Source organism: Papilio xuthus, unplaced genomic scaffold (genome assembly GCF_000836235.2).
Source record: "Papilio xuthus unplaced genomic scaffold, Pxut_1.1 DF827756.1, whole genome shotgun sequence".
Lineage (NCBI taxonomy): Eukaryota > Metazoa > Arthropoda > Insecta > Lepidoptera > Papilionidae > Papilio > Papilio xuthus.
In genome coordinates, this window is record NW_013530893.1 from 2,356,586 (window position 1) to 2,367,896 (window position 11,311).

Genomic DNA, 11,311 nt, shown 5'->3' on the forward strand with positions numbered 1-11,311 from the left:
AAGAATTTGCTATCTCTGTTTTTCCCAAAGAGAGTGAAGGAGATGGCAATATTAAAAAAAGTGTTTATGCAATAAAAAACCACGATAAAAAAGTCTCATTTGAATACATTTTATTTATTGTTAAAGATTATTTGAAATATTTGTTAATTACAAATTCCATTACTCCTTTCAGTCACGAATTGTCAAATTATTATAAAAACGAATTATATAAAAAGTCAATTCCAACTTAGGTTATAAAAAATCTTTTTTAGTCACTAAGTTTCTCTAATATTTTAATTTTTACTCTGTGCGCGAAATCAAAGTATAGCAATAGTATAGTCAAACAAGGTTATTTGGCCCAATAAGAGGCGTCGCTATCGAGGTAAGATCAGCATCTAAGTAAAGCCTTTACAGACATAGAAAATGACATAAAAGAAAAAACATAACAATCACCACGATAAGGATCTTGTAACACTTTTATGACGTTGACTGAGGGGCGCTAGTGAGTTATCATTTGATTTGACTTATGCTATCGGGTCAAATATCAGTCTATAAAATTTCTTGAAAAAAAAAAGAAAATAATACAAACCAGGGTTACTTACCCTCGGTTTCTAAGCCGAAAACCTCCTTTTAAAACATTTTTATCTCTGTTTTGTCAAAGAAAGGGATGGAGATATGTTTAATACAGTGATTTTAGTCTCAGAAACCCACAGTTAGAGAGCTACCGATAGTAACTTCATAACTAAACATTATATAGCAATTTTTAACAGTCTATATAGAAAAGAAAATTACAATACATACTAATTTTATAATACGTGTACAAAAACATGGGACCAGATTCCGTGACGTCACAGCTACTTAGCATTCAAAAGGGGTAAGGGGGGGTATTTCAAGGGGGTAAAAGGGGTATAAAAATATAATATTTGGACCAACAAGGATATTCGACCTACATTAGTCAAATAAATTATAGAAGCTCACTAGCGCCACTCTGTCAACGACAAAAAGTGTTACAAGGTCCTTTTCACACTGTAGCCGGTAAGTTATGTTTTTTTCTCTTTTACGCCATTTTCTATGCCCAAGTAGGTTCTACATATTTTCTGCCAGAACTAACTCGCAAACGACTCTCTAATCGGGTCATCTTTATTTGACTATACCTGACTAAAGTGGGTTTCTAAGACCAAAATCCACGTTCAAAACATACTGTTATCTCTGTTTTGTCAAAGATGAAAGACAGAACAAAGACACATATATTTTATACAGAGATTTTGGTGTCAGAAACCCTCGATAACAAACATGCTTAATAACCTTATCGCTTGCTATACTGTTGACCAATTTCTTACAGCTCTGTACAGTGTTCAAAATATATTACATTTCGAAATAATAGTAAACATAATATGGTATAATATTTTGTCGCTTTCCGTATGATATACGCATCTCATGTTATTGTACACGTATTGTAGTCAAGGTAAGGATTAAATTATAAAAGACCTTGAATTAAAGTAATACATCACTCAACAGATATTATAATGAATATACATTTTAAAAAGCGTGTTTATGTTATATTTTTATCTACATTTTTATAACATCAAACAAGAAATAGTGGATTTTTTTTTCAAATTTATAGTTTTCGATAACATCAGGTACAAATTTTAATGCAAGCTCTAATTTCGATATTAATTTATAAAAAACAGATGCTCCTTATTCAAAATAATGACACGAAAGTCATCTTATTTCTTTTAGTTACAATGCAATTGAATTATACACTCATAAAGAGATGTATATCAAATATTTTACTCATAAAATTATGATAACTGTTAATTTAAGTCTCAATTGTTTATTTTTAACATATAATCTTCTGTAAAAAAAAAAAATAGAAAATAAAAGGTTATATACATTTTTAAACTATTAACCCTTTCATTACCCCGCGACTGTAGAGTTGATTCTTTTCGAACTTTTCATATTTAACCATTTCTTGCTTCACTATGGTATTTATTTAACCTCTGTTAAAACGTAGTCTGGGATTATTTTAACCTGTGATTGCGTCGCTATTTAACCTGTTCTTTGATGTATTCTGGTGCTTAACCTATAGTTGCTTTGTTAATCTGCGTTATAACCGTTAATCTGGATTGTAACCGTTTATGTGGGTTATAACCGTTAATCTGGGTTATAACCTGGTGCCATGTTGTGGTCTCACCGTTGGTGAGTGTGTGGAGTGTTGGGACGTCGTGTGCTCTGGTAGCACTCCTCGCAGACACGTACCGGCTTCATCTGACCGTACCGAGGTAGAGGGATGGAGTTTGAACTGCATGACGCGCAGAATACTTTACCTGTAATTTGTAAGTTAGTAATTACGAACTGTAAACTGAGACTTCAACAGCATAGTTTTTAAAAAGAAGCCTATATCATGCACACTTGTACTGGTGACGTCATCGTCCCATAGTTGAAACACCAATATATCTTGACCTCTGTATCCATGAGCATAGTATACTGACCGCAGTTCCTGCAATGATGGCGACGTCGGAAGGCGGTGAAGTGGGCGGCGCAGCGCATGCAGGCGGGCGCGGCGATGTCCGGCACCCACTCGGGCGCGCGCTCCACGCCCCCCGCACCCCCCGCGCTCGCACCCACCGCACCCCCCGCACCAGCCCCCCGCTCCTCATCTCTGAAAAACAACGTCAAATACGTTCAGTTTGAAAGTTTCTTCCGTTTAAAATTGACGATCAATATTTAAGATTGCTTATCATCTATGTTAATTTCTTTGCCAAATAAGGGTCCATTCAGACATACCTGGACGGAGAGCAAAACAGATTTATCTCAAATAAAATTGAGCTTTACACAATTGGAACAAAGTTGAATTTTACATTGCAAGTCCTTTCCAGACCAAGCAATTTAACAAACCAACAAATTATGAAAAATAAAATTAAACCTTATTCCAATCATTTAAAACTGAATTTTATCTCCGATAACTCCACGCTCTCCACATCAGCTATAACCCCTTACCCTTAAACTTACCTATAAGTTAAATCACCAATGGAGACAGAAGCCTGTAAATTGGCTGCATCCAATGAATTACGTCTCATCTCCCTGTCTCTCGCCGCAGTGACAGTGTTACGTCGAGCGAGACGCGCACTTGACTCTGAAGGTGAAGAGTCCGAGCTGTCCGCGTACACTTCTTCAGCAGAGTACACGCTGTCGAATGAACTGCCTGCGTGTGGAGAATAAATATATTTATATCTTAATAATATTATAAATGCGAATGTTTGGATGGATGGATGATTGTTTGAAGGTATCTCCAGAACGGTTTCATGGTTCTTTGTTATGATATTTTGCATAGATATAGAACATAGTCTGAAAGAACAGAGGCTATTAATACAGCTTTTTTTAGAAGAACGGAGTCGCGGGCGACACCTAGTTTACTAACACTTCTTGTACCATTCCAACTAACCTCTATGCTTGTGCTTTATGTTTACAACAATATTCGAATGGCGGGATTCGAACCCCCAACCACGCAATCGGAAATCCATACCCTTAACCATTAGGCTATTGACGCTTTAAAGTATTACTATACCACGGATATAAAAACAAAACTCACCATTCTGTATAACCTGATCTTCAGAGACCTCGTATTCTATAGCATTCCCCTTGTCTGAGGGGTCACAGGTGGCTGGTTCCTCTTCCGGCGGATCCGGGGTCTGGTTCATGAGGAAGACAGACTTGAGGATATTCCTCAAGTCTGCAGCGAAGTTGGTCTGCAACTGGTCTGCCACACCCGCGATGCAGACAAACAGACGGTGGATCAGATCCTCACTTGACCTGGAACACGATGAGTAAGCAATAGTAATAACTTTTGACTCGAAGGGAAAATAAAATAACTTATTAATTTTTAAACTAAAATGAATGTCCATTATTTCATGTTTTGTGAATTATGGCATCGTTTGCACAACTTCATGCTTCCTAATTAAATATTTTGTTAGAATAAGGGGAGTTTGTATCAAAAAAACATGGCAATGTTTCTGTAAACGGAACACTGCAAAGCTCCTTGACTGTGCATCTTCCATTACCGTCAAGCAAAGGCAGTTACGATACCATTTGTTCAACAAGCAATTTACCATATTCATTGCTGCTTTAGTTTAAGTCAAAATATCACAGATTTAGAAAGCCAGCAATGTACATTGTACTTACTTGAACTTCCCTCTGGCCTGTTGTCTGGCGGCTAACTCCTGAGCCTGCAGAGCCAACGCTATTTGCTCGTCATCCGCGCACTCGGATGTACCGCATGATGTACCACTGAAACATACAGACATACATTTTTTATATATCTAATGCAGGTATAAGTCTTTTCAAATATCTTGGTGGATGACCTTGATCTACGCAATGCCCTCCCCATTCTTGTGCACAGATAAAGCAATGTGTACTGCGCACCGACTTGTACGACATTCAGAGCCGCTATCATATGTGACAACTTCTATACTATTATATTAATTTTCATTAGACGTTGTTAAATTATGAGAAATACAAAACTGTAAATATTTTAATAAAAAATAAACAAAATATGCATAGATTTTTTTTAATTTTGTTTCGAAAGTTGTGAAAAAAAAACAAATATTTTATTCATTAATTCCGATTTTTTTACTACTTTACTTCTGGAGTGTTTTTTTTAACTTTATTTGAGTGTTCGAAAATTAAAAAAATATTACCTCTCATCCATAATATGGTCCAAATTCAGTCTCAAAGGATTCTGAGCTTGAGTATTCCGATTATCCAATATCACAATACCGGGCGGCCACATTTTCTTCTTTTTATTCTTTGAACTCTTCCTAGACTTCCTCTGTCTCCCGCTGTGCGTCGCCGCTGTCGAACTTCTACTTTCTTCTACGCTTTTTACTTCTGAACTCCTTCTCAATTCTTTTATCGAATCTTTTGAAATCTGTTCTTTATTGGTCCAATCTAAATCTTTTACATTTGCAGCTTCATTCAAACCATCTTCTTCTGAGCTTATTCTATGTATTTCTATATTAGAGGGTCCAGCTTGTTTAACATTATCGTCGTTCGAAAAAGATCTTTCTAGATAATTCTCGATTCTATCTTCTCTTCTATCTTCGTCCAGATCTTTTATTACCCTGTTCTGTTGCATAAAATTGTCTTTACTCTGATCTGTATCCGGTGATCTGTCTAAACTAGTATTTTCTGTACTAACACCTGAATCTACTGGCGATTCCTGTTCACTGTCATAGCCTAGCATAAATTTAACTCTTTCATCTCTATCTAGAGTCATTTTTGCAGAATGAAAACTAGCATTATCTGCATCTAGATCATTATTGTCAACGAAGTTTTGTCTAAATTCATCGTTCGTTAGTAATAAAGATGATAGATTTGCGTTTGCTATACAAATATTTGTGTTGACGATTTCTGCTTCAATATTATCAGGCATTATTAGCGGTATTTCAGAGTTCAGAATAGCTCCTGTCACTTCTTCGTCTTCTTGGTTGAAGACTGCAGAGTTGTTATGAGACAAAGAAGCGAGGACGACAGGCTCCTGACTTATAGCATTAGGTATCAGATATCCGTGACTAGTTGATGGCATACAACTTAAAGGCTCATTTCTCGGCCCAGAAAACCCGAAATCTGAATCCTCCGTCGATAATAGTGTTGGGACATCGTTTGTCGATAACGAATGCATCTGATTATGATCTTGGATATCGATATCTGTCGCTATCGATGATAGTCTGTCAGCTATTTCTGTCACTTGCTCGTTTAGTGATGTGACTAAATCGTTATCTGGTAATTGTCGATTTTCCGATGACGTGGATGCGGACACTGCGTTTATAACTAGAGGATCGAACATCATTAGTCCGTTGGTCGATAGATTTCTTAATGAAGATAGATCGTTGCTTTCTGTTCTGCTGGTCTTTCTAGACTTTTCTAGGTCTTTGCTATCATTGGTCTGGAATGTATCAGTGCTGGTTGTGTCAGAATAATGTCTATGATCGTTGTTCTTTGAGTCAATAGTTTCTTCGTCAGTTTGTGTGTCATCTGGGTCCTCAGTGAGTCGTCTCAGTCCATCAATGATTGGTGTCATAACTTCTATATTATCAGGGAGGTAGTCGGCATCTGTTATTGTCGGTTCACTACAGCTGGAAAAGAAAAGAAAAATAAGAATTTTCATTTGATTCTGTCACTCTTCAGCCATCAGATCTTGGTCATTGGAATAGTTATTGTGATTTTTTCTCTCTCTCTATTTTTCTAGCTCTTGCCCGCGTCTCCGTCCGCGTGGAAAAACCTAATTAATAGTCTATGTGTTATTCTAGATAATATTCTAAATCTATGCTAAATTTCTTCGGAATCCATGAAGCTGTTCTATAGATACCTTTTAAAAACATCCATCCATCCAAACTTTCGCATATATATTAGTATATGAATATTATAAAGAGGATGGATTTTATTACATAATTTTCACTCTAAAACTACTGATCTGATTTGAATAAATCGTTCACTGTTGGGAAGATACACTATCCCCGGGATGACAGACTATTTTTTTTTAATTCCTGCAGACGAATTCTCTGGCAACTGCTTATATATAAGAACAAAGTAAATAATGATATAAACCTCTGTGTGGCGTAGAGGTCGCGGCAGTGAGCGTGGTCAGCATAGAACTTGGAAACAAACTCTCCGATGTCCGGATAGTGGCAAGCTGAGTCCGTCAGTGTTTCTACACCTGCAAAATAATTCGTTTAAACGTATATTATTAAAATTTCAATTGATAAATATAGTTAAACTAGCTGTCGCCCGCCACTCCGTCCGCGCGAATATAAAAATATTTAGAAACCATTTATATGGGAAAAGAAAAGGTTCTTAGGATTTTCTCTGCAGTTATTCGAATTTTTCTCACCTTTTAAACCTTCTCTAGACCTCCACGAACATTTCAAGACCAAGATAAGATAAATCCGTTCAGCAGTTCTTGAGTTTTAGCGAGACTAACGAACACCAATTGATTTTTATATATATAGATAAAATCAAAGACCCGTTTTTTTACTAGCATATTTATCTATTTTGCAGTCTCATATAATTTTCCTTACTCTGTGGCAAGTCCAGTCCTGCCAGGTTGGAGATATCCTCGTTGGTGCAGAGCAGTCTCTCCAGCGCCATCAGCTCACGCCGGTCCAGCGTCCACAGCAGGGAGCGGATCTTGTGCAGCAAAGTACGGAACGGACGGAACATGTCCGACATTTCTTCTGAAAATATTAAACAAAAATATTAAGACAAACGAAGATGCGGCCATCTGAACGTTGTCCATAGACATCCACAATTGCAGGTGGATTGCCTACTTTTAATCGACGGAGGAAAGGACATACAAAAAGAGGTAATTTCTGTTTCATATACGTCCCCTTCTCCGTCCAATCCATTTCCCTTTCTCATCCTTTCTTTTTAAGAAGAGGATGGGAAGGGAAAGATGTCTAAAAAAGGCATGTGGATCACACATTCATCAGAGTGTATGTGGAATGTCTTCCACTTGACGCCTGTCATCTGTATGGTCGTGGTGTTGTAGCGAGCCTACACATTCTTGCTACAGATGTTATTTGTTGCCAGAATTTACTAATGTTAAAGACACCATAGACAAGCAGGCATTGCAATAAACAATATATAATTACTCTATTCTACATAAGAAGTGTAAGCAGATTGCTAGTATAATTGTATTCAAATATCTTAGCGGCTCTTAACTTCGCGCGTATTGTTGCGCAATGCACAATGTACTGAGCACAAAGGTGACGTTGGGCCGCCAACATATTTGAAAAGAGTAATACAAAGTGACATACCAGGAGGTTTATCAATGCTAAGCGGTCCACTGGAGTAGATGAGCAGACCGCTGACTATGGCCAGTCGGGGCACAGCGAACATCAGAGCCGGGTCGTAAGAATCAACCTGGAATTGAAATAATTACACTTTAATACTACAATAAAAGCATAATTTTGGAGAATTGCTATTGTTCTATTATATGACCTAATAAATTTAAAAAAAATGAGTTTGTAGTGCTAACTACAAACTCATTTTTTAGCAGGTGAGTGCCATGTACATTCTGCGGAAGAGGGCTTGTCAATAACCAAATTTAAGCGAGCTAACATAAAGTTTGAATAGCACTGTATAGAGGCTATCAAATATTTTGGTAGCTCGGAACATCTTACGCGTCGCTGCGCTGAACAGTGTTAGATGCTGTGGGGCGAACATGACTTTGAGCTGTCATGGTACATGAATAGACGTATACTCTTTATAATGTTTCGGTCTTTATGTATAACATACCTGTTCCTGTGTGAGCAATCCTTGTTTCAATGCTCTACGAAGACTCTCAGAGAACAGGACGCAGATCAGTTGCTGCGCCTCGAACTCGTGAGGAGTCTTCACATTCACCATGGCACTTACGTAGCACAGTTCGAATTCCGCGAACAACCTATAAACAATACTATGTTATCAAAATACAATTAACTTTATACATATTTATAAAATTGGAGTGTCCAGAAAACCCAATTTAAGAATTCTGTCCGCAAGGCCGCGTTTGTTTCGGGTAATTTCCTGTATGGTGGATCGATTTTACTGGTATTTGAATGGTTAGGTCCTAAAACCCATACAACAATTTTACCATCATTATGCTTACGGAACATCCTGTATACGAGCTAAACGTAACCAAACTCAATCTATCTCTGTCTTACCTATCAAATATCCGAAGACTCTCATGCAGCATATCATCGTGTGGGGAGAGCGCGAGGTCTCTGGAGCGCAGGCACTGCTCGCGGAGCAGAGAGCGCACCGTCTCCAAACTACGGGTGAGAGCTTTGGCAAGCGGTCGCATTGCAGCTGATTCCTCTTCACGATTCATTATTGATGAACCGGCTGCCAAACACTGGAACAGTGACAACAAACTATGCAATTCATGTTAATTTTGATAGCATTCGAAGCTGATTTTCTGTTAGCCACGAACTGACTTAGAAGGATTATAAGAGTAAACTAACGCTTGTCTACGTTGCCACATGATGTTAAGTGATGAAGTGAGGGTATAGTAAGTTAGTTAGTTACTACTCTAGTAAGTGTCTATTCACTCTATACTTGAGTAGCGTACAACAATGATAGTCCAAGTACAGAGGGTAAAGTCGTGCTGGTGGATCTCCTGGAGTCCACAGTAGACTGACCGAGCGTGTATGACGACTGGAAATACTGGACCACTGATATTTAGTATGATAGAGCATCTTTACCTCTGCGCCGAACCACAGCTGCCCCGCGAGATTGTCTTGCAGCACGTCCTCCGGAAACTTGACTCGGAAGCCGCGCGCCACTCGCTCCTCGCCCAGCACCTCGTCCATTATCTGGCTCGTTACATTCAACACGCGATCCTGGAATCAAAAATCGCCATAATTACACAACTTGCTCGGTTTTTAATTCTTGCGCTATATAGTTCATTCTAATACTTATATACATAGGATAGAGAGACAATCATTGAACTATGTCGCCTCACCTCATTTAACGAACAAAACATGAGACTATTTCCACTTTAATACACTATTTGGAGTATTAAGTCGGTTAACAGCATAGCAATATAATACTAAATCTACTTATCTAGTATTTTTGTATATTTAAATTCCCTCTAAAGAAGACACAAAGTATTTAATTCTGAAAGCTTGGCATAAAAGGGTGTTATTTTCAAAATAATGAATGAACAGCGACTACAGACCGTATTATAAATTATACTGCAAGTACTTATAAATATTACCTTATAATCGAACGCAAACTACGAAAACGCAGATTTTAACGTATTACATGATTTTGCATTATATGTTTATCTAAAGAGTGGCTTTATCTATTGCGTTATTATCACGTACAGATAGCTGTAAAGATAGTATAGATGTAATGGGTATAAATGTCTACTTTTACTTGTCAGATCAAATACCTAGATATCTAAACGACCTCGTACTACTGGTATAAGAAAGGAGGTAAAAATAATCCGTTTACTATCATAGTGTTACCTTACTGATCTTAACAATATGCAGATGTTCGGATGGATTGATTGACGTATGGATGATTATTATCGTCCAAAACGGCTGACCAAATTTGAGGGCCTAGCACAAACACTCGTGAGATCGTTTTCGTAACGTCATCGCCAAAATTTTGTATAGGCTTATATTTCTGTTTATTTTTAAAATTCCAAACGGACAGTTACAGGTAGCCAGTTAATATTATAAAAAGAAACGTGTGCTATTTGGTCTGTCAATTAAAGGTAGGCAATGCATCTGTAAATACAGTTGTCTATGAGCAACAGTCGCTTCTCTATGGCCACTTACTTATTTGCCAATTATTGCTGTACTAAAAAAAATTAAATATTAATCTAATAGGATTCTAGCAAAGTTATTTGGGACATATTTTCTTTATAAGCACAATCAATTTCTTAGCACACAAACAACTGTGAAAAGCCGGTTAGAAAACAGGTAAATCGTAAGGAAATCTCGTTACAAACGATCAGGTGAATGTAAACAAGGCAATTATCGCGGCGAGGGCGAAGTGGCAAACGTTTTTATAACCTTGGCCAGAGATTCCCAAAGTAGTAAGAAGTAGACATACTATTACTGAAACCAAAATATCCCAAAATCAGAGATAACATTATTCTAATCGTAGATATTTGGACTCCCATAAGATATAAGTTTTCCTTCCTTTGAAATACATTCCTATCGTGGATTTCTGAGACCAAAGTCTCCGTTTAAGACTCTCTTAGATATCTCTGTTTTGTCAAAGACAAAGTCAGTGATAACGAAACGTTTTATACAGAGATGTTCTCAGATATCGACGGCAGAGTCATTCAATTGTTAGAGCAACCAAGTAGTCAATAATACTCTAAGTGGAGCTGTACATCATCATCATCAGCTCACTATACGTCCCCACCGAGGAGCTCGGAGCCTACCCTAATTTAAGGGTGATTAGGCTATAGTCAACCACGCTGGCCAAGTGCGGTTTGGTTGACTTCACACATATCTTTGAATTTCTTCCCAGATATGTGCAGGTTGCGTCACGATGTTTTCCTTCACCGCTAGAACGTCGGATAAATGTACATATGTAAATCGTAAATCGAAAAACACATTGGTACATGGCGGGATTCGAACCCAGGACCTGCAGATTGCAAGTCAAGTGCTTGACCACTGAGCCACCGACGCTCAGCATAATTATACTAATATTCTCTAAATTACGGAAGCATAAAAAACTCATAATAAATATCAGAATAATACTTAGAACAATGTCATAGAACAAAGAAAAATGCTTTCGATAACAAACAAATAATATTCAAGCATGTCTAAAC

The 11,311-nt window shown here is 37.6% G+C and overlaps 1 protein-coding gene across 1 annotated transcript in view; it reads right to left on the reverse strand.

Annotated features, from left to right (window-relative positions):
* Window positions 1-1,842: 1,842 nt before the first annotated feature.
* LOC106116390 (lateral signaling target protein 2 homolog) overlaps window positions 1,843-11,311 on the reverse strand; it is a 33,634-nt gene continuing 24,165 nt past the window's right edge. Inside the window, exons 3-14 of the mRNA XM_013310211.1 lie at window positions 9,222-9,359; window positions 8,682-8,872; window positions 8,275-8,422; window positions 7,794-7,899; window positions 7,056-7,211; window positions 6,586-6,694; window positions 4,677-6,113; window positions 4,162-4,266; window positions 3,572-3,792; window positions 2,992-3,184; window positions 2,472-2,641; window positions 1,843-2,306 (exon numbers count right to left, since the gene is read on the reverse strand). Coding sequence (XP_013165665.1) covers window positions 2,170-2,306; window positions 2,472-2,641; window positions 2,992-3,184; window positions 3,572-3,792; window positions 4,162-4,266; window positions 4,677-6,113; window positions 6,586-6,694; window positions 7,056-7,211; window positions 7,794-7,899; window positions 8,275-8,422; window positions 8,682-8,872; window positions 9,222-9,359 — 3,111 coding nt within the window. The 3' untranslated portion in view covers window positions 1,843-2,169. The remainder of the gene's footprint in view (window positions 2,307-2,471; window positions 2,642-2,991; window positions 3,185-3,571; window positions 3,793-4,161; window positions 4,267-4,676; window positions 6,114-6,585; window positions 6,695-7,055; window positions 7,212-7,793; window positions 7,900-8,274; window positions 8,423-8,681; window positions 8,873-9,221; window positions 9,360-11,311) is intronic.